Below are 26769 nucleotides of genomic sequence, written 5' to 3' on the forward strand. Positions count from 1 at the left end.
GCGAATGATTTTGCTGGTGAAAAACTCGCCTCGTAAGAAGGAAATGGATTCTGCAGTTCTTTGAAATTAAAAATTTCAAATCTTATCAAGGTACCAAACAGAAGAGGCGCATTTGACTTAAGCCGGATCATTGTAACTATTTTAAAATTAAATTTTTTTAAATCGGCTATATCAGTGTCTACACTAATACAGAAGAACTATTTTAAAAAGAACCTTCAATTTAATGAAAAGTCATGATTTTTTTCATTAGACCTTATAATTCTAGTAGGTTCTTTTAACTGAGCTCCAGAGCTTCTCGCTGCATATTTCCCTTGCATTAAAGCCCACCTAAAAACCATATCATTTTTTGAGTACAACGGATAAAAAACTGTTGCCAATAATTTATTGCTTCGAGCGCGAAGCTAAAATGACAGCAATAAATTAAGGTTTATGTGTCAATTAAACCCAAAAATGCCATTATGCACCTAATAAGTATGAGGAACAATAAAACGGCTTAGCATTTTAATTTGCAAATGCGCTGTGTTGCGGTTAAGCAAAATGCCGTTATTCTTGTGTATGGATCTTATTAGGAAGCAATAACTGAAATATGTAAGCATATATACCAACAGTTAGCCTGTCAGTCGCTGCCAGCTGCAGAAATTCGTTATAAACCCACCAGCTATTAATCCAAAGCTCGCACTTTGGCAGCAAATTAAAATACAGTTAGCATAACAGTAGCCGTGCTAACGGTAACAGCTCAATAAATAATTTGCCTGACGAGAATTCGCAATATTTTAATTTCCCATTAAACGCTTTTTGATTGAAATCAATTGCTGCTGTTGCAATTTGTTTTTTTATTGTTTATTGGCTGTATGCTACAATATTTCACACTGCTGTCGTGCGGAAAAAGAGTTAAGAAGCAATAAAAAGTGTAACTGAATGGTGGGAAATATTTATAGCACACACTTATGCCCAAATGTATGATGTTTGCTGTGGTATGTATGGCTTTATATTAGTTTGAACGGTGTCTACTAACTTTTACTTGAGTTCAGTAATAAATAGGTTTCTTTTTATGTGCGAATTAGTGCCTCAGTTTTTGAGATATCGTTCTGAAATTTTGCACACACTCTTATTTTCTCAAGACGTTACTCATTTGTCGGAACCGTTTATATGGGACTAATATAGCGTATAGCTGCCATACAAACTGACTGATCCGAATCAAGAGCTTGTATGGAAAACTTTTTATTTGACAATATTTCTTAACGAAAGTTGGTGTAAATTAGTTTCGAAGTCTACGCTATAATTAGCAAAGAAATTTTCTAGATCGGGTGACTATAACATATAGCTGTCATACAAAACGATCGGTTAAGATCAAGTTTTTGTATGGAAAACTTTTTCATTTGATGAGATATACTAACGAAGTTTGGTACAGATTATTTCTGAAAGTAAGGCTACAATTTCCCAAGAAAACAGTCAGATCGGACAACTAAAGAATAAAGCAGCCATACAAACTGTTCGACTAAAACCGAGAAAATGGTCTTTTTATACCCTGTGAAGGATATTTTAGTTTTATTTTTGCCGAAATTAGTATTTTTTCTACTTTTTTTGTAGCTCAACTCACCACGCCAAGCTAATGACATTTCTGCACAGCTGATTCTCTAATTCCACAGTTGCCGGGCAATCCTAAAATCAGTAATGTCTTATGTGCATATCTTCAAGCTCTGATGAAAACATAAAATGTGCCTACACTCTTTCCATCGTTAGCATTTTCCAATAAATAAAGTGATTAACTCGCTTCTTGGCTGAAATACGCTTTCAAAATCCATCATGCGTAAATGTTATTTATTGCATGCATATATTTATGTGCATATTTTTATGTCCGTGTGTGTGTGTGCGTATGCGTGTGTCTGTGCACTTGCATAATGCTCGTCAAGTACGAATACAATAAGAAATGTTGCAATAAATTCCAAAGAATTTTCATATCTCAATTTGATTTATACCAGCACTGTATACGTACTCGTACGTGCATGTGTGTGTGTTGAGTTTCACTGGACGATTGCAAAATTTTCGGAATTTAGTTACAAGGAAAAACCGAAATAATAAACAATAGCACATTTTTATAGCGCAGAAATATGCGTTGAAAAGCAAAATCAAAAACCAACAACAACAATAAAAGCAGAAAAAATGGCAATAAAACTAGAAAACACAGGCCGCCAAGCAAATAGCTCATGAAGTAATTGTCGTGCATACCCCTCCGAGCGGCAATTAATATTTATTGCGACTGTGGCAAAATTCCCTTAGCCGCGCGGTGCAGATGACAGCGTTTCTGTGTGTTGTTGTTGCAGCTGTTGTTGCTGCTAATTAAAAGCTATAATGTAAACAGCAGGCGGCAGCAGCAACAACAACTAACACTGATCTTATTGCTGCTACAAATATGCTGGTATGTGTGTGTTTAAAATTCGTAGTGTGCATGTGTTTGTGCGCCTGACATGCTAACAATCTGCAACAAATAAAGTTGGCGATATTACATAATCTCAATCGTCAAGTATGTCTGTGAGTGCTCGCATTGGTGGCCATATAAAAAATGTTCGCTATGTTTGTATGTGTGTGTGTGTGTGTCTGTTGTGCTCTGTGGAAAAGTCACAAGACCAGCGCGCTCGCAGCGTTGCAGTCACCAAAGTGAAAAAGTCAGCCAACTAACAACGCTAAGTATGTCTGCGAAATTATCCCCCCCTCCGTGTAGTGCACTGCTGTTAATCGCTTTTGCGGAGCGGCTCTGGGTTGCAACATCGCTTTGCCGCAGAGACGAACTGTGACCAACTAGAAGCAGTAAGAAGGTAAATGCGAGAAGAAACGGCGCTAGAAGGACCGTATTGTATGTATGTATGTATGTATATGTTCGTGTAATAAAAGTACCGAAGAGCAATAAAAAAATAAAAAACAGAAGAGCTTTGAACAATAAAACAAAAATACAACTGTCGAAATGTTGTCAATGGAAAACGATAGGCAAGTTTAAATAAAAAAATAATAATATTAAAAGTAAAACAACAACACAATTACTTCTTCATATATGTATTTGATAGCGAAACGCTGTTTTGAAGGTCACAAAGGCATTTTTCGCTCCAATTTTCCACTGTAATGACAAATTTAAAATCGAAGGTGGTAGACAAACTATTACCAAATAAATTTTTAGTTGATTGGACGTCTCTTTTTCAATAAAAAACTTAATGTAAACAATTTTATTTTAATTAGTAAGACAGAGTACATTAAAATTGTACGAAATTTCGCAGGCTGTTAGGAGAAAATGTTGATGGACTGCTCTGAGATGAGTTATGCTAAAGCATCTAGGCTCGAGAGGCTGTGAGAGGACGATCCTCGTAGCGTTGGCCACCGTTTCCTTAACCTCGTACAATGATGATGGCACGATATCGAAGTCGGGCAATGGCATCGATGACATATTTTCAAAGGTAAACGGCCATCTGTCCGACCTTTCTCGCTTCTTCTCTACACCGAACTTAACACTAAATCCACAGAGACCATATTTACAAACTGCAGATGATGGTGGCGATATTCCAACTGTCAATAATCTGCTTTCGCAGAAATCATCTCTGCAACCACCTGCTTGGAGTGGAACTGCCTCCTAGGAACATCAAAAGATCATTCTTCAATTACGTCAACGGCATTAGACAATACGCCTTGTTTGCATGCCCCACCAACCTCACTCATTTGACACCCCTCTCCCTTTGGTCAAACCCCGTCGAAACAGCACGTTTCTTAAGCTTTCCGTTAGATGACTTAGCTACTCCTTACCATCCCTACGGGGACTAGGTATCCGCTAAAACAACAATATCCTGGTTCATTCCGATTAGTTATCTGCGACTGTTATGAGAACGAAAAATAGAGGTCGATCACAACTACTAAGGTTGCTGTTTAAGTTTTCAAACTTTGCGCTTACCCCAATGCAAATCTGGTGCTACTGTCGCAGAATTTACTTTATTGTGTCTGGTCATTGCGCGCTTTCAAAGTATCATCAGCAGCGGCAACAACAATAAATATTACAAAATTCACTTTTATAGCAAACAACAAAACTGGCTGGCATTTTCGTGCCTTTTACGTTGCGCTGCCATATGTTGCTCGACTGGGGCATACGAGATATCAAAAGAATTTGGTCACAAAATAATTGCACCAGTTGCTCCAGTTGCCGGCCAGCGCATACCGATTGCCGATCTTTGCTGCAGCCAGCACACCAGCAATAGCCTACAATAGCAATATAAATTACGCCAAACGCTGCAACGGGACTTCAGTAAGGCAGCTGGCAGCGGCTGGTGTGCGAGACCGTGTGCTGGAGCACTGCATGCAATCTGCTTGCCACACACTTGTTGCCAGCGACAACTTATACTTGTGGCTAACCACAAGTGCTGCCGCTTCTCGAGCATTACTTGCAGCTAGACATTATGCCACTGCTGGTGGTGTTGTCGCTGTTGTTGTTGCAGTTGTTCTGCTGTTTGCTTTGATACGCCAGATGACGAAATTCATCTTTGTTATGGTTGTCTAGTCGCCGCGGCTTGTTTTTTTATTGTTGCCTGCATTCGTTGCACCAATTTATTGGCGGTTGTGCATCATTGGTGTTCTCTTGTTGCGGTTGTAGTTGTTGTTGTTGTCGTTAACAATGAACGTGTTGTTAGTTTTGCTGATTGCGGTCGCTTGTGTGCCGCCGTTGTGCCGTTGCGCCGTGGCACTCGCGCACTCAAGCAGGTGAATTGGTTTGACCGAACGCCATCAAAGTGGAAAACTGAAGCGCCGCCGAAATGGCTTCTCCGCTAATATTTATGCTCCATTTGAACGGTAGTTATGGTTTGTTAAAAGTGCTTGTTTTTATGCATTTTGCTTTATTGAATGCCACCATTATCTATTATTGATTTATGAGGTTGCAGCGCGGCCACATTGCAAACACATTGGCGAAGGCTTTTTGTTGCAGTTGCAGTGCCAGTTTGGGAACCTCAATATGGTCAGCAAACCTCTCCAAGGCACTTACGTAAGAATAAAGCATATAATGTAATATTGTGTTGTTCAGAATTCAGGATTTCATATGTTCACCTTGCGTTTGATTAAATTTTGTCGCATTCGTCCCATTCAGAAGAAAATTATTGTCAGTGGAGAGTGCAAGATCGCTAGTTTTGGATCAGCTGTAAGATCTATTGCAGATCAGTTTTTCACTGACTTTGAAAGTCTTTTGGTATGAAAATGAAATTGGATAAAGAATAGATTACTAAGGAAGCGCCTTCAGTATAGGTTATATTAATTTAAATAGGGCAATTGATCGAGCGCGGATCATTCTTTTTTGATCGTGGATTCGAATTGATCAGTTTTATATCAACTGAATTGAGTACATTGATGGGAAATTCACTAGTTTGTAACAAATGTGCCGAAAAAGATGCTTTTACATTAGCAGTTAGTAAAGATGACGGTGAATGGTGCAGGAGGATGCGATTCGCCTGCATGTGTTTAACATCTACACGAACGAATTGAAAATTGTTGATGTAGAATATTCCAGTATCTTCTAGAGTTCTTGCGGTAAGGAATACGATGGATATCCAAGTCACAGTTAAGGTAATAATCTCACATCAAATTTACGTCAGGGAATGTCTTTGGAAGAAGGTGGCTGGAAAGCGGCTGCATACATACTGGGTTGCAGGCTACAAACGCATACTGGGAAACCAAATAGTCTCTTAAATTGTACAAAATGGCCTCGAACCTATACAGGAAATACGCAAGTATCTTAAGTAGACTATGAAATTGCAATCTCTCAATCTCTCAAGGGAAAAACTCAGGCTACTTGTCGCCTTCTACACTGGCCATTGCAAGCTAGCAATGGTCTCGAAAAGACTGCAGGACGGTAGCTGACCACAATTTACTGGCATGACATGTGTGTCAATTGGACATTAGAATCATTCCTCTGCTTCTGTCCGATCTTATCTAGAACGTCTTAGATCTTAGGAGCTTGGCAGTTCAAGGGGCTAAATGAAGTATCAAAATTAGATATTAAGTCCCCCTTCTATTATAACTTCAGCTCATATTACAAACGACATGTAAGACTAGGTTAGGTTAGGACCAATTAGGAGGTCGATTCTGGATCTTACTTAGCCAACTTAGATCACCGATCCGTTCTGTTCTCCAAAACTCTTATATATAATAGATCATAGGATCCTAATGTCGGTTTCGAGTACATCTCCTGGTAAGCCGAAGTTAGGACTGCCGAGATGTTTCAACCTCAGTTTTGCAAAAGATGGACAAAGGACAACTATAATAACTTGCCGTCCGTCAATATTTGTAGTATTACTGAAGGAATGTCTATTGGACAATGTTAGAACCCCTACGATTGTGGTAAGGCAAATTTTGCAGGTGTTCCAGACCTGTGAGTCTATCTATCTGTATAATCTAAACCCAGAGCACAACACTGAGTTGGGATACTTCGCCTTCTCACTTTGGCGCGCCTTCAAATGGATGTTGTTTGGCTACCCAGAGGATATCTGGTCTATGACCAGAAGTCGTGAGCTGTTTGAGCCATTTGTAAAAGAATCATTTCTGGTCACTCCCAAGTGAATGGCGATGAGACAACTTTGCGTGAACTTCTACACAGGACTCCGCCCTTCACAACCTAAATTAACTTAACCTAAAGAAATAGCTAGATCTTTGGAGCTAGCTAACTACAAGTCACTTGTGGATATTACAACAACAGAACAGAATGATACTGTTGTAGATGTTTGGGAGCTAGCTTTCTCACTGAGACAGCTAATTTGGTTGAAGACTTCGGCGCAATAACACTTTGATTACTACTAACGTTGCTGCCTTGAGTCAAATTTAAGTGTGAAAAAAATTTTCTCTAAAATTTAATTAGAAATTTTACTTTAAATGAATTTAAATGCGTAATCAACTTAAACGAATAACAGCTATTACTTTTTTCCTGATTATAGTAATTAAATATATAATAAATCTGATGGTCAGTCAGTTACTCATTAATGTAATTCGCAACATTGGCGGGCAGCGCGCATGCGGTGAAACTAATTAATTTGAACAACTTCCTTGTTGTAGAAAAATTGCGCTTACCACAAACCAAATCGAAATTGCAAACAACTTAATAAATGGCAAAACGTTTGCACAATATACCAATTGCTTGCATTTGCCGCCTGTGCGCATCCACATTGGTGCAACAGCGAGAAAAAGCGTACGCGAAACAAGAGACTATCAGCTAAAGAGAGCACATACATATTTTCTCCACTCGCAGAAAGCCAGCAACACAAAAGGCACTAAAACGCAATCAATTGAAATGCCAAAGTACTTAGCAACCACGCAACAGTAGCAACAACAGGCGATCGAACGCTATTAAACAGTTGCGCGTCGACAAATTGATGCGATCAGCCGAAGAGATGCCGTCTGCGCAATAAGCCAATTGGGAAAATTTATTGCTAACTCACAGCCAATACAACAATAACAACAATACGAATGCATAATTTTAGCAACAAAAACGTCAGCGCTGGTTGTTGTAGCAATAACGGTGGTATTCCAAAGCAGCAAGCGCATTGTTGCAGGCAAATGCTGCCTCACATATCGCGCCGCGTTTTCGCAAAAAGTTGCATAAGTTTTCAAGTCTCCGGCAACGGTGGTTTTTTTCCTCTGACTGTTGACGCATGGGCGCCATGCGCTGGAAAGCAGCGGCGAGAAAGAGAGAGTGACTGCACGGGATTTGTCTGCTGGCGGGCCTGTCGCCGGTTGCATGCTGATGAGGCGTACTTTCGGTTGTTGTGGCACACATTCATGCTGTTGCCATTTCATCGCTGATTGCCTGCATTTATCAGCTACTCAACTGCTCAGCCAAGCGTCATCTGATGGCTGAAGGTGTATGTGCGTGTGTGTGTGTTTGCATGCAAGTTGGTTGCATGGGTTTAGTTGTTGTTGTGCCGGGTAAACTCAGTCAGTCGGTCAACTACTGAATCAGTGGGTTAATCAATGTGTCACAACGGACATTTTAATGAATTTGATGATGCGCGAATTGCAATCCGTTTCGGTTGTTGTTGTAATTATTGTATTGCCCGTTTACTCAATTGCCATTACTGCATAACTGCTGTGCCATTAAAATCTAATGCGGCCTGCATTCCGCGGCACATCAGAGCCACTCGTGAGGTGTTTATTAGCGAGCGGAGGTTTGCTTTGTATTTCTTTCGTAGTTGTTGTAAGTTTTTAGTGACAAGAGGGAATGTAGGAAATATTAACATATGTGATTGCTTGCTTTGGAATTTTTAAGTTATTTTGAGAACAATTGTTTAGATTAAAGGATGTTTTGATTTACTTTTGCTCAATTCAAAGTCCAACAACTGAGATTAGAAAGAAAAAAGAAAGCTCAAAATTATTGGTCTTGATAAGCCTTTCGCAAAAACTTGTCTATTATACTACATATAGCAGAACGGGAATAATGAGTGAATTATAGAGTTTGGTCTTGGTTCGTCGATAGAGAGGACTTTACTAAAGACCACTACCTTCAGAAAAGTTTGGTTTCATAAAAATCAATTTTGACTCGGAAAGCACACAAAAACGCTTGCTAAGAAATGTAAATCTTCTGAAAGTCTCAAAAACTTGCTTAATTGGTTGAATGTCTGATCACAACTGGTAGATTAGGATACGTTAGATGACTGGGCATAATTCTGCCGCTACAACAGCAACAACAACTGATGGATGCCACTTGGACTGTTCTGTTCAATACTTTGGGAAGCTAAAGCAGAAAACTCCTTCAGTTGGATATTAGCTATCGGCAAACTCTATTTTCATATTTTCTTTTTTTTTTATCCAGATGGTCATTTACACGATTTTACCCGGATGTCTAAATGTGTTTTTGCCTTGAATTGGGAAAAGCGGCAGATTCAAGGAGGAAGTGTTGAGATGATTCTTCCTTCTTCCAAACAGTTGAGGCAGCTGACATCCGGTAAGATCTTCAATCTTTTTAATCTTATCGGATGAATCCCGATCGGACAGTGTCCAGTTAGAGTTCCTATAACCCCTGAAAGGTGACTAACTACTAATTACTACCAAATAACAACTATTGAGAACAACTCGATGGATTTTATTAGTTTGGAAGTCTATATCTCCCTTATCTACCCAATTTCTTGTACCTTGTGAAATTCGAAATCTTGGAAGACATATCGTGATAATCGGCTAAACCTTGGGTATTTATTAATAATAATAATAATAGTTCAACGTTTCATCTTTTAAGCTGTACACTTTGCAGATCCATTTTACCAAGTTTCTATAGACGAGGTCTTCTAGACAACCTCTTCTACTTGTATATTAGGATAGGTTATGTCTGATAGGCTCGCAAGCCTTGCATAAACCAGTTTTTGTTCTTAGTAAGGCCAGATGAAATGCTATCACGAGGTCCATTTCCGTATGCAGTACGCTGTAGAAATGTGGGATTCGTGCATGAGATATGCCGATCATCTGCCCGTATGAAATTAAGACATTGATGGTAGTTCTTACTCTTTCTTTCCTAGGACTTAAGTGTGGAAATTTATAGTGTTCCTAAGAACCTTTTCTGAAGTTTGCTTTGGTTTTCCTTGACAGAAGCACTATAAGGTTTATCCCATTGTTCAAAAATGTTCTTGAATAGTAAACATTTTAGAAGACAAGTGATACAAGTGATGATAAATGGTATACGTGAAAGATTGACCCTATCTTTAAAAGTGGATGTGTTGAAATATTTTGTGTGATAAACCGAGAATTTTTGTATCATTTACTAAATTAGTCTAGTAATACTATCTTTATTATTCAAGCAATTTCTAGAGAAATAAGGAAAGCTAACAGACTAACTGAAAGACTAAGCCAATCGATAAGAGTGAATTTAGTAGGAAATTTGGGCAAGTAATACTCTCTTTATAATTATATTTAGCAATGTATCTTGGGACCTCATATAAAAAGTGATGATAGGAAAGATAAGCAGACGGGAAATTAAGAGTGTTGTACTTTAATTAATCAATATCAAATGGTTTGGCCTTTTGGAGGAAAATAACACTTGTGTTCGCTTCAACTAAAAAATTCATAAATAATTTTTCAAAAAAATTATATTTATTCTTTCAACTTTAAAGTAATTTCCATGAAGACAATACCAAATCAACCTAAATTTTAACTAAATGAAATTACAAGAAGTAACTAACAGCTAGTATATTGTTGAAAGAAAAACTTATCTTGCTAATATCTAGCAACATTTTAGCTCGTTGCACTCAATTGCACTCCATTGTCCGTGCAAAAGTGGGGCTAACATTGATTAATGGCACGCAAGGCGCGTTGCCCAAGTCTTTTGTATTGATAATCACTTCTCACGTAACCGAAGCACAGGTGCATAAATTACGCGAGCATCGAAGACAAATGCTCCTCAGCCACATGCTATGCCCGTTCCCGTTAGCAACAAGTTGCACGCTTTGTCTACTTTGTCGATTGGCGGCTATACAGTGTTTGTGCAACATTGCACTCGCACCGACTTTGGTCAATTAAAATTGGAAATCATATTGTTTGCACTCGAAAAGTGGATGACTGCTAATGGTTTGTGAAAACAAAAAGTTCGTTACAATTCATTAAAGCAAGAGGACGGCGTCCGAGTGAAAGGACAATTACGTGTAAATGTAAGTCAAAGCTGTTGCCTCGTTGCTTGTGTGGCACACCTATTCGAAAGTGTATGAGCAATGTAGCGCACATTTAAGCGATTCTTTCGATTTTCTGGGAGGCCAACTCGCTTATACCCATAACGTTTATGAACAATGGCTGTAGTAGAAACGGTAAATTGCGCCGACGAAATGCAATTTTTGGCATATTGCGCAATTATTCAAATCATCGGTTGTGGTATGGCAGGAGAGTGAGTGTGGTGAGTGTGTCGACAGTCGGTAAGTAGTGAGTAGGAAGAAGTTTGCGACAGCATACCGTTTGTATACTACATAGAAGTGCCACACAAGTGAGTCAGCCAACGGTGGCAAATGCATGTGTTTAGCAAACTGACTCAGCTGTGGTGGAGAAGCCTACACTTGGTGGCAGAAAGTAGGAAAATTTAATTTGGGGAATATACATAGGTATAAACAAAGCTTAAAACATAGTGGTTCTGTAAGAAATCGCAGTAACTTTTGTAGTTTCAAGGTTTTCTAAAATCAAAAATATCGAAACTGAAGATAAAGGGTGTTCATCATAGGGATACATCTCTTTGTATATGTATATACCCGATATAGTCAGTCAGTTTTAGAGAAAATTTGGCACACTTTCTTTTCTCCCCAAGAAGCCGTTTATTTGTTGGAACGACGAATATTGGACCACTTTAACATACAACTGCCAAATAAACTAACCGATCCAAACGAAGTTCTTATATGGAAAACTATTTCATTTGACCAGATATTTTCAAGAAATTTGGCGTAGATCGTTATCTGGAACAAATATGTAATCTCCGAAGATATTATTCAGATCGGATGCCTATAGCATATAGCTGCCATACAAACTGGTTAATAAAAATTAAGATCAAGATATTTGTATACCCTTTTATGCTGTAGAAAATTCTGCTCTGAAGGGTATATTTTTGTTGTTGTAGTAGAATAGGACTTACTTGAGAATCATTCATGCTCTGCAATAATTTTTAGGAAATAAATTTGGTTCTGCAAGATTTGACCTTACTACATAACTTAGAATATTTGTTACGGTATAATTTTTCTATTTCAAGGAATTTGATACCCATAAAAAATAAATTAAGAATTAAATTTTATAAATATATTCATAATTTGCTCCACTTGCCACACTGTAGGTGCCGAAAAGTGTTATAAAATAATAGAAACCAATACAAGTGAAAAATATGCAAAAAAACTCAATCGCCTGAGCTCACCCAATTTTGGCCAAATTTAGTATTACGTTGCTAAATGCAGAATGGCGTTTGTTTATGCAAATAACGGTGAAATTGTGCCAAGGCACAGAAATGCAATATTTGGCGGTTGCATTACGTAATGACAGAGGAGGACAGCGAATTATGCGACTAGCTGCCTGCTTGGTTGGTGGGTCGACTAACTTACTACCTGACTAACTGCCTAGACACAGACGCAGATGCCGCAAACGGTGGCAACATTCAGCACCGACCAACGGCGCATACCACTTTAAGTGTCAAAACATAAATTCATACTAACAAGTAAGGAGGTGGTAAGGTCGGGTGAAGTCAGACTTTGGCTACGCTAGTCAAATGTAAGAAGAATGTTGCGCAGTTGAGGGATCAGTGTTGCTAGGTGTGAGGTGCTCTAAGAGCTGGTAAGGGCGTTAAGGTGGAAATTTTTACTCAAGTAATGACTTAAATCGAGAGATATACATACATTCGTCGTCCTGAACATTTTCGTACAACTATAATATATGATCAAAATTGACCCGGATTGGTCCACTTAAGCTTTGAAAAACATATATACTTAAATACGGAAATCCTTCAGTTTTGTCTTCCTGAACATTTGCGTATGCGTATACCATGTGATCAAAAATGACTCGGACTGATCCATTTAAACTTTGAAAAACATACATATACTCGAAAATCCTTTAGTTTAGGCGTTTAGTTTGGTTCACTTAAACTTTGAAAAACGTACATATATACATTCGAAAATCCATTAGTTTCGACAACCTGAACATTTTCGTATAATAATAACAACTGATCAAAATTGACCCGGACTGGTCCATTTAGACTTTGATTAACCAAGTTAATTGAAATTTTTATCACGGTTACAGAATTGTTGAAAATGTTGTTGAAGTGTCTTCAGGAGTATGCTCTATCACGAACAGCTCGTGAGGTAATCGAAAATTTCCCTCATGGGAGTCATGACTTCTGTTAATGACGCTGGCATCAAAAAAAGTTAAAGAAAAAGTGTTTGAAAATCGTCGTGTTGGCATCAGTGAATTAGCAGAGCATCTAAACATATTTTATAGATCACGATAGTGTTCAACAAAGATGCTTGAGAACTTAGCTGAGGCCCCTACATTCATCGAACGCATCATTATGCTTATGACCAGTGTATGGAAAATTGGTTGCCTGTATGCCCATGTATTGCCCATTTGAAGGTGATAATAAAAACTTGTATTCAAGTAAGTGTCATTTTTTTTTATCAGTCTGAGTGAATTTTGTTCAGATATAAACCACTAAACTTACAAAACTATTTTACTCCGTGCAACATGTTATGTGTCTAAAAATGGGCTTGGGATGCATTGCCGAGTGATGCTCGCAGCGATAGCAGCCAACCAACGCTGAACGGGTATTAAATGTGGTGCAGCAGGAAAGAAAGGCGAGTCCGCCAGACCAGCCGGCAGGAAAATATTGTGCACAATTTAATTGCGACCGCATTGTGTGTATAGCGTGCTGTGGCTGCCGCAAGCGATTAACTAGTATTTGTCGACCACTCGCAGCGCCACCCAATCGCCACGGCACGTACGTCGCCCAGCCAGCCGGGCAGCCAGATAGGCAGCTTTGTAAGCATAGCACACGCTGCTGGTCGCACTTGAACCGCAACGGTAAGTGCGGTGAAGCCGTAAAAGCTGCACAAAAAGCGGCCGAAATGAGGCACATGTTGCACTAATGTGCGCAGTGGCCGCGCTTGTGTTCATATGTGTGTAATATGGGTTGCAATGTGCAGTGGCTAAGCTCACCATTTCTTTTCCTGTTGGTTTAGAGCGCTGAGCAACTGATCCCATCACATTCACGTCGGCAGTTTTGATTATATTAAAATTGATAGATAAGTTTTATGATGGGAAAAAGTTGCAACTGAAATTCATATGTTAATCGCGGCCATCATGAAGTGAATTAAATGCAACAAAGAGAAAACAAAAACAATTAATCGATTGCATATGATAAGAATGCGTATAATTTGTTGCGAGGAATGTAGGAATGTAATGCAATGTAACAAATTTGGATTATGCAATTTCGGTTCAGCAAACTCAACGACTTTTAAAGTAATTTTTGCTCTTTCATTTTGTATTCTTTTGTTTACTACTTTTGTTTATTTTTTTAGTTCTTTTTTAATATTTTTTTTTTTATTAATTATATTATGTGTTTTTAATTATTTTTTATTTTTCTTAGTTTTTTTAACTCTTTTTTTGAAAAACAATCCCTTTGCGACTATAAAAAATAATCAACGTAATGCTTTCAGTTAGCGCTTAATTTAAAAAGTTGATTGCTCTTCGCTTTTTAAGTAAATGCAATTTGGCTAAATCAAAACTGAATGATGACCAGCGTAAATGAGGTCGCAGTTTGCATACTGAAGCAATTGCATGCGATAAAAGTAATTGACACACATTTACAGCGCGCGAAGTTAAAAGTAATCAGGTCGTTGTAATCAGAAGACTTAAGCGCCAAACCCGTTCGCGCTGACAATGCAGAAGTACATGCTGCAAAGGCAGATGCGTTGCAGAAGCCGCGTGGTATGGGTCAAAAGTGCATGCTCATTTTTTGCACGCGCATCTCTGCGTTTCCCTCCTCGCTGCTTTGTTTTTTTTTGCTGTTATTGTTGTTGTTACTATCTCGGCACAAATACAGCGCAGTGGCAGCTTGTTGTGCTAAATGCGCTCAATCAACTGGTTATCAGTTTGTGGCATTTTTTCCTTTTTTTGTGCTTGCCTCACAACACGTGCTCTGTGGCGTGTTACATAACCGACATGCCCTTGCAACACCCTCTGTCGCTGTGACAGCGTTTGCAGACGCTTTGTTATGACATTGCATGCGCGGACTTGGCCGTTTGGCCGCTGTGTGGCATCTCGCAAGCCGGCAGTTTAACCTTGAACGTGTCGTTTGGTCGCACATGCCCTCACGTTCACCGGCGTGCCGAGAGTGTTACACGCTTGTGTGTCTGTGATAAAGTTAAATGCCGCGAACGTGCGCGTCAAAAATGTCTGCATCATCTGCGGCGGCTAATTGAAAAATGTCAAGAAATGTAACAAGCAATTAAGCGGAAAGTGGTTCGAGTATCATCTTTTAATGCTCAATTCGTGAACATCTGACGGCTGACATTTAAAACGGCAGTTCTTCATTGCATTCGGAGGCGAGCGATTAAGTTTATTGATGCGTTAAAAAGTACAAATCGCTTTGTATTATTAAAATATTTTGTTGACAATCAAGGTCGTCAGAAGTATGAATGCCAATCGTGTTGCTTCCAAAGAAGATTTGGGTCATTAATTAGCATGGAAATATGGTTAATTTTTATCTAAAGTATTTTCGAACGTGGCTTTGTTGTGACCGTGGATTAATTGTACACCATTTATCCTTAGAAACTACTATCATAAAAATTAAAATAGCTTAGTTTTTGGTACTTAAGGCGTATAATGTTTAATAAAGATTGTTTTGAAGTAATTTAAAAATTTATTATATCACACAGATAATTTAAAAATAAACCAAATAATGTTAATTTGTCAAACATTTATAAGAAAACAACTGTTTTATCCCAGTTCACCTCCCTTTTGAGGTATTTGTCTCGACTAATATCATCTCTCGCAATTACAATTAATTTGTAACCATTTCTTTACAATAATATTGCATTTTGATTAAAAAACAGCGAGAATTTAGTTACGCACCTAATAGTTTAATGATCTATCAATCTCAAAATGCATATTTGGTATTTGGTGCAGTTCTTTGATTGATTTTTTTTACATTACATTTTCGTAGTCTTTATTAAGAGCTTTGAGGCTTTATTATTTATTATCAAGTAATATTTTCAGCAGCCTTCATTCCAAATAAGTTATTACTCGAATAAATGACTTTGATTGAAAACAAATTTGTTCAGTTATTTTTTAAGTTAGGATTAATTTTACCGGCTGGCTAATTATTACAAGAAGTAATTAATCACAGCGATTAAAGTGTGGCTAATTAGAATTCTTACATTATTAAGACCACCTGCTTGCGATACACAAACACACACACTCGCGCTAACACTGGTACATTATATCGCACTGCCAGCATTAAGCTGCTATTAGCTGCCTCCTGGTGTTCCTCTGTGCAATAAATCGAAAAAATATTAAAGTTTTATTCTTTGCAGCGATATATTTTTATTCGTCACACAACAGCATGTTTTAATTACATATATACATTACCTACAAACGCAAATGGCGTGGTGCGCATGTGTGTCAGTCTATTTTGTATTTGTGTTTGAGAAAAGTTATTAATAACCGCTTTAGTTTCGACTACATCCGCATATGTAGCATGAAGTCGCCGCCATCACCAAAGCTATGTGGCAAGTGGTAAGTGGAGCAGCTTTTTTAATTTCGTTTTTGTTGTTCTGCGCGCAATGCAAACGACCTTGAACGGCCACGATGACTTAGAAGCACTATGGCACTCTTAATTGCACCCGATATTTGCTCTCAAACCAATTTAATCAATATGCGTGCGATCGTAAGCAAATAAGCGTAATTACTTCTGTGTGTGTTTGTGTGTGTAATCTGGTCTGGTCTGCCTGGCTTGTACCAGCTGCCAGCGAGTTGTGAGTCAACGGGCAAGAACACTCGATTAGAATTCTCGTAGTGCCAGCATAGTTGAGTTTAAAAATACTAATTTAACTAAAAGTAGTTTGTTTCGTGTTTTGCGTGTGTATGTGTGTGAGTATGTGTAACTAATAATATTGGTACTTTATGTATTTATTTAGAAAGTAGTTTTTGTACTTAGTGATTGAGACTCAGACCGAGATTCAGATTCAGATTGCCTGTTTGTATTTTGTTTAGATTGGCTATAATTTTAATTTGTTTGCATGGCAATGTCTACATTTTCTCAATTGAGATTTGCCTGTTTACTTGGTTCATAATTAACTTTTTTTTTAGTTTAGAATTTTAGTTGATTTCTTCGAAGCTGTGGTAATGTGGCCTTGAGTTAACACCAAAACTATTGCGTTAAATTGTGTCCAAATAAAGGTGATGATATATTTTTTCCATATAAATTTTCACATAACAAAGTTATAAAAATAACTCAATAAGCAAGAACTCAAGCTTTCAGCATCAAGATTCCGATAGATCATATATCATTAAGAAATATTAAAAAAAAACCGGAATTTTTTTTTTTTTGAAAAAAATATTTATTCATTTGTCTTCATTAATGTTATCGCCTGGCGGTGTACGCAGAAACAAATATCAGGGAAATTTTTTGTCCATATTTTCCTTCAACCAGGTACTGTGTCGAATACTCTCAGAGCTGGAGTGCTTTCATCCATCTGATTGAATATTGGTCCACCAATAATTCGGTTCAAAACCTAAATGGCCTGAATAGACTGGTCACAAAAATATCATGCCCAACATTTTTGAATCTACCATTTTAAGCGGAAAATTTCCAGGAGAAGTAGTATTTCTATCACGGACCATTTCAACAGATACAATTGCCAATCTGTTTAGCATTTGTTATGATCATTGATAAGGCCTAAGGACAAACACCGATAATTTGTGGCTTAGCTCTCCCCTAAAACCTTGCTTTGCGTACGCCCCTATTGTCATCTACAAATTAGTCTCCATTCGATATTATGAACGTACCATATCAATGAAATCCTTTATTCCTGTGAAAAAACATTCCTACGTACCGCATGATTCACTATTGCATACCGAAAAAATACGGTTTGGTGCGGTTTATGGGCCAGTGGTGTTTTTGGGCCATACTTCATCCATGATGATCAGGACGTTACTGTGAATGGGATTTGCTACAGCGCAATGAAAACTGAATATTTTTGGATGATATGGACTTGGACAATGTGTGATTCTAATAGAATGGTGCCACAAGCCACACGGCGATTGTCACAATCGATTTGTTAAAATTCAAGTTTGGTGAACGTGTTCTCTTACGCCCAGTCAATTGGCCACCTCGGTCGTGCTATTTGACACTGTTAGACTTCTATATTTTCTGTGAGGCCACGTCAAGTCTATGGTCTATGCCGAGAAGTGAGCGACGATTGATGAACTTCGTACAAATATCGAAAGTGAATTTGCCGGCGGTTTTCGAAGGAAGAAATAAAGTGAAGTTTTTGGTATAATCTTTGATTTTGAAGTCACTTATCACAAAGAAATTTATTGTTTTTGTTATCAAAAATCAAACATTTTACGATCACTACCGATATTCCGTCAATCGTTTTAAAAATTATTATTTGTTGTTTTCTGGATTTGAGATAATTTGGAGCAGGAAATACTCATTTACTGTCAGTCACCTTTTTTGTGGACTTCCCGGAGATCGGTTTCAAGATCAAGGGAATACAAAATTTGAGAAGATTAAAAAGCGATTACTAAAGTAGATTAGATTGTTCTCAGAGCTACTATGTTCATTTTTCTTGTTTGTTTATTCAATAAAATGCCTCTTCACAAAAAAAAACCAAAAATTCACGAACAAAGACGATTCACTATTTTTCTTATCTGCAAGTCCATAACAGCTCTTAAATAAAAAATACTAAACTGAGATTTTGGAAGTAAAATTTTATCTATTTAACAATTTGCTTTCATTAAAATACCATGAATTTTATCTCTGTAGACCTATTTCAGATATTATTGAATATTTTTATTTTTCTCACAGAGTTTTTCATTGCTATTTCTAACCCCTACTCTATATCAGATTAACAATTTTGAGATTTATAAGTGAGCTAGATCTCTTCAATAGTCATTTTATTCAAAGTTACGCCTACATAATTTATGTTGAATACAAGCTTCGAATTTGGTTTTGAAAGTTGTCAAGCTAAGTAGATAGTGTTTTTGTTCTGCAGCCGCGGACTACACTGATTTAAACGATTTCTCTGAAAGAACCAAAATCTAAACACATTTTCCATTATTTTTCTTACGAATTTTTATTATTCAAAAAATCATTTCGTCTTAACACATATTTACACATTTACAAAATACATACATAGTGTACATATATAAAATTAATTTATACACATACAATAAAGATAGAAAGTGAGAGAGAGAAAGAGATGTACATTACAAATGCGAAACGAAATATTGCTGAATTTCGAAATAACTGATGATTACGGCAAAATTACAAGTGACAAAGTTAAAATTAAAATACCGTTTTTTTAATTTTTTGTTACTTGTTTTTGCATTGGATGAGAGAAATACACTAAATGTTGCTATTATACACATATATATGTAAGTGAGTGGCATAAGTGGTAATAATGATAGCTTTAGGGCTAATTGGCAAATTTTGAACAAAATGCGGTAGTAGCAGGGCCTTTGCAGGCCCAACAAAAAACGCATTATTTTTCAATTCAATGAGTTTTTAATTTTGGGTGCGTCCACTGACAACCTAAGCCACAACTAAACCGTTTAGCGTTGTAAGCAGTCAGTTGTGTGTTGTCCTAGACAAGCAGCTCTTTTTGCTTTTTTAAATAATTTACAAGAATTTGTAAATACTTAAAACTAAGTGGCAGGGTTTACATATACATATATACATAGTAAGCAATGAGCGATTTTCAGTGACCGAAAAATGAATATTAAGCAAACGTATGTTCTATTCGTATTATGCTAGTTAAGTTGGTGTCAGCTCGAGTTCTTCATTTCGTGCATTTCATCATCACTTCGTGAATGTCTTCGCTTTTGTGTATCTATACTGCTTCTATTTGTTATTGCATTGTTTTATCATTACAATTACTTCGGGTTTTCGTTTTGCTCGTAATGTTCTTCTGCTTTCTTACTAAATTTTCCGAAGTCCTATTGCTAGCGACTTCCTTCTCGTCATAATTTCATAATTAACACTAAAATTCATTCAATTAATTCCGCCTTCAATGCTGAAATCATATACACAGTAATCGTAGAAGCTGTAGCTCCGCAGACAGGCTTACTTCTTTTTATGTGCATAACCGTGTCCAAGGGACGAGTAGCCGTAGCCGCTGGATGAGAAGCCGTGACCACCGTAACCGCCATCATAGCCGCCGCCGCTGATAGCAATGGCGGGTCCATGTTCGACCACCGTATGACCGGCGACCACTGGCACGGGTACGGGTACAGCAACGGGTTTCTGAACAGCCACTGGCACCGGGCGTGTCACATGCACTGCGTAGGGACGGTCGATGGCCACCTTGACGGGCACTGGCACTGGACGGTCCACGGTGTAGGGTACATGTTTTTCGACGGTGTAAGGTTGTGGTACATCGACTGGTACTTTAACGGTGTAAGGACGGTCTACTGGCACGGGGTAGGGTCTGTCGACGCGTACTGGTACCTCAACCTTGACTTGTTTCTCCACCACAACTGGGTAGGGTTTCTCCACTGGCACTGGGTAGGGCTTGGGTACAGCGACTGGTACTGGGCGATCGACTGGCACATGTACAGGCACTTGAACTTGTTTGATGACTTCGTAGGGTTGTGGCACTGGCACTTGAACCTTGTAGGGTACTTGGACATGCTTGATCACTTCGTAGGGCTGTGGTACGGGCACTTTGACGGGTACTTGAACATGCTTGATCACTTCATAGGGCTGTGGCACTGGCACCTTCACTGGGTAGGGGCGATCTACGGGCACGGGTACTTTAACTTCGACACGTTTCTCGACGGTGTAGGGTTGTGGCACATGAATGGGCACCTTGACATACTCCTTCACCGAAACTGGTACTTTGCGTATGACTTCGTAGGGCTGTGGCACAGGTACTTTCACTTCGACGGGCACTTGTTTCTGATGCACAACCGGGTAGGGACGATCGACTGTCACTGGCACTGGTATACCCTTAGTGACGGTGATGGTCTTATGCACATCGGCAGTTTTGCTGATGAGGAATGGTGAGTGCGCAATGCCAGCAGACGCCAGACCGGTATGTCCATAAGAGACGGCGGCGGGAGCGGAGTGAGCAGCCACAAGGCCATAACCATGTCCGTAGTCAACACTACCGTGTCCGATGTAGCCAACATCTAGTCCGGAGTGACCATAGCCGTAGCCGAGGTCAAGTAGGCCACGCTTGTCGAGCTTCTTCTCGAGTGGAACTTTTTTGGCCGAAGCAGCGCTAGACTCGACGGTGGCCTTCTTGGCGGTGTCGCCGGCGTAGGCAGTGGCCACAAGCAGGGCGGCGAAGCAGATCTGAAAAAGTGGAATTTACAGAGTTTATTTTAATATTTGAGTCTCATAACTAGACCTTTAGTTGTTTAGTGATTTGTTTTTCATTAAAGGTTCAAGGCTTGATTTTTGTTTAACATTTTTTTTAGGTTGATTGGGTTGATTTTTTTTTTAATGAAACCAAATTATTTTCTTCATTTCTTAGTAAAATATAGCAAATATTGGGTAGTCGAAAAAGTTTTTTCGTATTTTGCCAATAGATGTCGTTGCAGTCGTATATCTTCAGTGCTACCAATCACCAATGTGTCATACCATATAGTGTAGTTTGAAAGTTGAAGTTTGATTAGAAATACGAAAAGACTACCATATATTGTAGAATTCTCTTAAGTTCAAGTGTGAATCGACTTTTTACTAACTCTTTGTTCATAAGCGCGACCTCGAACAGCTACTAAAGGCCGATAATGATTGCTCATTTAAATTTTATAGAAACCCATGTGTGCTTGTTACAACAAAAACACATTACGCAAAATAGTAAACATTGCCAGTGTTGCATTTCGATTTTCATAACATTTCTATCAATCAATCGCTGCTTAAAGCCATCTGTCGTACGTGTTTGACATTAATAAACGAAATTAAGTTGAAAGAAAAAAAGACGTATTACTTCATAGCCGCGATGGTACGCCAATTTGAGCAATCGGCGAGCGAAAGTGTTCGCGCCCAATGGCCACAGCTAGCCGCCGATGGTGGTGCACATGAACGGCGTTTGGTGAAATTGCTTTTGACACTCGTCGATAATCGATAAATGCTAATAAAATTATATAACTTCGTAATAATTGTGTGTACATAACGGTACAGTGCAGCTTAAGCGCCTTATTAAACTTTGATTAAAACGAAGACAGAATGCCTGTGAATTTATGCCAGCTGCAGGCCTTAAACAAGTAGGCCTCGACGATGTGGTGAAGCGAAGCAAAAAGTTCCGCAAGGCGCTAATTGCAAGAAAAATGCCTATGTGTTCGCACTAGTTGCTGTAATTACGGTTAATTGGGCGCTATGAGTTTGTCGAAAAAAGCCGGACCACTAAGTGATTAACGGATTGATTGATGTCTGATCAAAATTATGGTTTGCCTTGTTGAAAAAAGGCTGTGCCGCTAACACTTCCTCGGCAATTGAGTGGTTTTATTTATTTTATTTGGATTTAGGCAAATGTATGTATGTGTATACAAATATATAATATACTATCCACTGCATTGTAAATAATACAGCTTAACGGTAACTGTAGTACGTGCATTTGTTGTGGAAGGCAAACAAACGATAAAACCACGATGGGTTCAGCAGCTTGAGGAGTATGAATGAGCAAGTCGTAAGCTACAGTTATAAGTTGTTTTTGTTTTTCTGTATGCGCTACTCTTTCATTTTATATTTTTTGATTTTTTTCTTGTTGTTTGTGTGCTCATAGCATTTTCATTTTGCATGCGCTTTTGCATTGTTGCCATTAGCGTTTTTATGACTATTTTATGGCCTGTTTGTTTTACAATGTGCCTGATGTTGACGTCGCCTGCGGTTTTTGTTTTTTCTGCACAGTTGCTGTTTTTTTTTTTGTATTTTTGTGGTATTTGAAATAATCGTGCATTGTTTATGTTCAGATCAACTCGTGTGTCAAGAAGTGCTACAGCAATGCCGCGGAAATGTGGCGATTTAGCAAAGTGCTTGCTGCCAAAATTTATCGACACACATTGCTCAAAAGGGCCGCCTGCTGCAAGGTGGTCATAAATCGAATAATCTAGTGGCTAATAAATCTTATGATTACACACTAACTTTACTAACTTTTTGTTGGCAGAAATGTTGTGGGAAAACAGATGTGCGAAGTAGGTTAGTGCTTAACTCTAAGAAGCGCTATATATTTTGGCGCTAAAATAATTACTTCTAATATTTTTGGGTTTAAAATTTTCGAATTTAAAGTACATCAAATAATTGGCACAATTTCAGTTAGATTTAGAACTGGTACTCATTATGGAAAGATAAACAAAGTTCCAGAGCTTACAGAAGATTTAAGAGTGAGCTTAACGATCAGCACAGTATATGAAGCTATTTTGTTTATAGTATTTTGAGGTTAGGAAATTCTAAATGATTCATTTCTTACAAACTTTTTACCGTGAACTAAATAATTTAGCCTAAATGGCCTACTTTTTGCCGACTTCAAATTGTTTATAATTTTAATATTTTTTATTTTTTAAATTGAAAAAAATTTTAGAAATTCCAAAAACGTTTTCTGAAAGAAACGTTCTTAAAGAAAAAGTTTAGGAAAAGCGCTATAATTAAAAAACAACTAATTAATTAAATTTTGATAAGAAAAATTTTTTCTGAAAAAAATCAGAATTTGTCAAAAAAAGTTTTCAAAGTTTCCAAAATTTTATCTTGAAGAACATTTTTTCTAAGTAGAAAAAAGCTATAATTAAAAAGATTATTTAAGTTTTAAAAAGAAAAACATTTTCTTGAGGAAATCAGAAACATTTCATAAAAAAACGTTTTCAAAAACGTTATAATTCGAAAAAAAATGTAATACAATTTTTAAAAATAATTTTTTTCTTGAGAAAATTACAGTTTTTTTTACAGAAAATGTATGCAAAATAGACAAAATGCGTTAATTAAAAAAAAAATCGAATATTTTTTCAATAAATCATATTTTTTTTTAGAAGTTCAGAATTCTTGTTTAAAGAAAATGGTTTCAAAAAAAGGTATAGTTCGAAAAAAGATATTAATTAATTATAAAAAAAATATTTTGTTTTAGAAAATCAGAAATCTTTCATGAAAAATGTTTGCAAAGTGGTCAACAAAGCCATAATTCGAAAAATATGTAGTCGATTGTAAAAAATATTTGTTTAAAAATATTGTAACTTTTTTCAAAGAAAATATTTGCAAAACTTTCAAATAAGATTTAGTTTAAATAAAAAATAATAAATTTTTTCTTTGGAAAGTCACAATTTTTCCTAAAAGAAAATGTGTTCAAAGTAGTAAGTATAAATTCTAAAAAAAATTAATGCAGTTAGCTAAATATACTATCAGCAATTATATAAAAATATTTTTGTTTGATAATTTCTGAACCTTTTCTTACATTTTTTTTCTTTTAAGTTTTCAAGAAAGTTCTATTTCTAGAAATAAATATTTAAATCACCTAAAAAAACAATATTTGAGTAAATCAGAAGATTTTCAAGATTTCCAAAAATTTCGTAATCTCAAAAAAATTTAATTCGAAAATAATTTTTCGCACTTTTTCAATAAGCTAAAGCAATTATTAAATAAAAATTAATTGGTTTGAAAATTTCAGAACCTTTTTCTAAAGAAAATATAACAAAATGTGTTTCTTTGCCAAAAATGAATTTCAAACAATTTTTAACCGTTTTTAATTAAAAGTTATGAACTTTTCCAAAATCAATTAATCAAGTGGTGCTGTTTTTCAAAACTAGCACGCATACTTACAAATAATTTCATTTTCAGCGTTCCTTTTCAGTCAACAGCAGAATTAATCACAAAATACCGCCAAGCACAGCTACGATGACACTGCAAATATTAAACAGAATTTGTGATTACTCAATGCGCCTTCAACAAGTTTCAATAATAATATTTTTCGTAAACGCGTTCAAGACATTTCAGTTACAAAACACAATATTTTTCCAAAATTTCTTAAGCTTTATAATTTGATAGTTCTTGTCGGTAGCACACTAAAACACACTTACATTCACAGCACTTGCACTAGATCACTTGAAAACCCAATGCAAAATAATACAAACAAATTCGAATTTGAATTAAATTATATACAACTAAAGCAGAATTATTTGTAGAATCGCAACGATTCCAAAGTTTTGACTGGATGCTGCTGTTGGCCAGCTGCTGGCTTATATACCGCGGCACATATTTTCAAAATAAAACTTCCAACTCGCAAAACTTAGCGGTGAGCCGCCAAAAGAGCCAAAGCCATGGAAATGTTACGCAGTGACACACAGCAGCGCTGCCGACGTCAACGCGCTGCCCAGAAATCGAAATTCAAAGCTGGCAAAGCCGAGCGCTGGTGAAGCGCTTTGGTCGTTGCGTGCTACGTGAGCGAGTGTGCGCGCGCTCAGCGAGCTTTCGCGATTACAAAATCGCTGCGCACGGCGGCAGTCAGAACGACGGTGTGTATGGTTGTTTTGTGGAGCAGAAGACGGCCTCTAACGAAAGTGAGAGTGCCTTGAGTCGAAGCTGCGCGTTTTGGTTGCTCGCTTCAGTGCTCGGCGCGTTCGTTGCTGCAGTCTTTTGACTTGCTGCGCTCAGCGCGACGGTGCTTGCTGGTTGAGCGACGAGCTTTTCGTGTTTGTATGTAGTGGTACAACTGCCGGTTGCGGTGTTGTGATAGTGTTAGTGAGGAGTAAAGGTGTTAGTGTGGGTTTTGCCGGTTAAATTTGCTTCAGTGAAATTTTGCACTGTACTATTAGTGTGTCTTAAAGCCATATTTTAATAGAAAATACATTTTTTTTTTAAATTATTATTCTAAATAAGTAAACATATTTTATGCACTTAATTTGAAAAAATAATAGCGCTTTGGATTCCACCAATATTTGAAGAGTTGCTGTGCTCACCAACACACTGAAAAAGTTAAGAAATTTGTTTCGGTGTGTGTGCCCTGCAGCCGCTAGCAGTGGACTCTTCGCTTAATTCACCCATACAATCTCATAATCTGTTACTCACACCATTAAACTTGAATTTTTTGGCTGTGTGAAGTTTATTAAAATTTTATAATTTTTTTTTAACTCTTTAAAATATTTTTTTAGTCATTGTAGTTTAACTGAGTGGGAACTGTTTGTAGAAAATTTCCGCAATATTTCTTGGTAATTCATAATTATAACAGTGTTATGCATCTAACGGCTTTTGGGCTGATTATGACAGTAAGTGGGAAAGAAGGAAGAATTTGCGCTTATAACTTTCAATGTACCTGTAAATACAATGTACAAACAGTCACAGAAATACTATTATAGTCTATAGTATATTATCTGAGCTGTAGTGGGATCTTCGAAAAAAGGAGTCAGCTTGGGAGTTATATTTTGCTAGAATTATTTCAATTTGGTAAACCAAAAAAACTTATTATTACAAAGCACGACTATTGAGTCACTGGAACAAGGCGTTTCCTGTTATTCACGAATTAAACCAAACCGTCACAAATTCAATTTCCATCACCCGATGGTACTACAATTTCTCTGAATATTTAAGTGTCAAAATAAATGCCAAACTGAAACTGAAATTTATTAGGAGAAGCTTTACGATGTATCACATAAGTAAAAGAATGCTCAACAGGAATCGGGGCCTAAAACCAAATAAAGTCATCGGGATGCATACGACCGTCATTAGACGAATCCTTACATGTGAAGCACTGAAGGCTTACTCTGTATTCGGATCGACAATTGATACCCTTATTTAGTGATGCTTACGTATCACTAACAATGCTGTTAACCTTTGCTTTTTGTTCTTTTTATTCAACAGTTTTTCTTTTTTATATTGATATTTGGTTATACAATTTGGTTTTGGACTTATTTTTCAAGCAGAGTCTGCTGCTTTTTTCGAGGGAAGTTCACTGTTTTCTGTATTTGGTTCGGTGGGGTCTCTCCTTTCATTGATTCTTCTATTGGCTATAACTCACTCACTTGCTGCTCTAACTTTGATAGGGGTATGAAAAGTGAGGAAGCACCTCCAATTCTTAAAATATTTTTTGTTTCGTCACATTTTTGCCT

The 26769-nt window shown here is 37.4% G+C and overlaps 2 protein-coding genes across 7 annotated transcripts in view; one reads left to right on the plus strand and one right to left on the minus strand.

The window, feature by feature from the left end:
• LOC105232282 (angiotensin-converting enzyme) overlaps positions 1–26769 on the plus strand; it is a 118520-nt gene that overhangs the window by 69446 nt on the left and 22305 nt on the right. The window lies entirely within an intron of this gene.
• LOC105232279 (uncharacterized) lies at positions 18794–24921 on the minus strand. The gene is made up of 3 exons (XM_011213921.4): positions 24745–24921; positions 24488–24568; positions 18794–21034 (listed from the first exon to the last, which is right to left on the minus strand). The coding sequence occupies exons 2-3, from the start codon at positions 24497–24499 to the stop codon at positions 19802–19804; spliced, it is 1245 nt and encodes a 414-aa protein (XP_011212223.2). The 5' UTR covers positions 24500–24568; positions 24745–24921; the 3' UTR covers positions 18794–19801.

Source organism: Bactrocera dorsalis, chromosome 1, assembly GCF_023373825.1.
Source record: "Bactrocera dorsalis isolate Fly_Bdor chromosome 1, ASM2337382v1, whole genome shotgun sequence".
Classification (NCBI taxonomy): domain Eukaryota; kingdom Metazoa; phylum Arthropoda; class Insecta; order Diptera; family Tephritidae; genus Bactrocera; species Bactrocera dorsalis.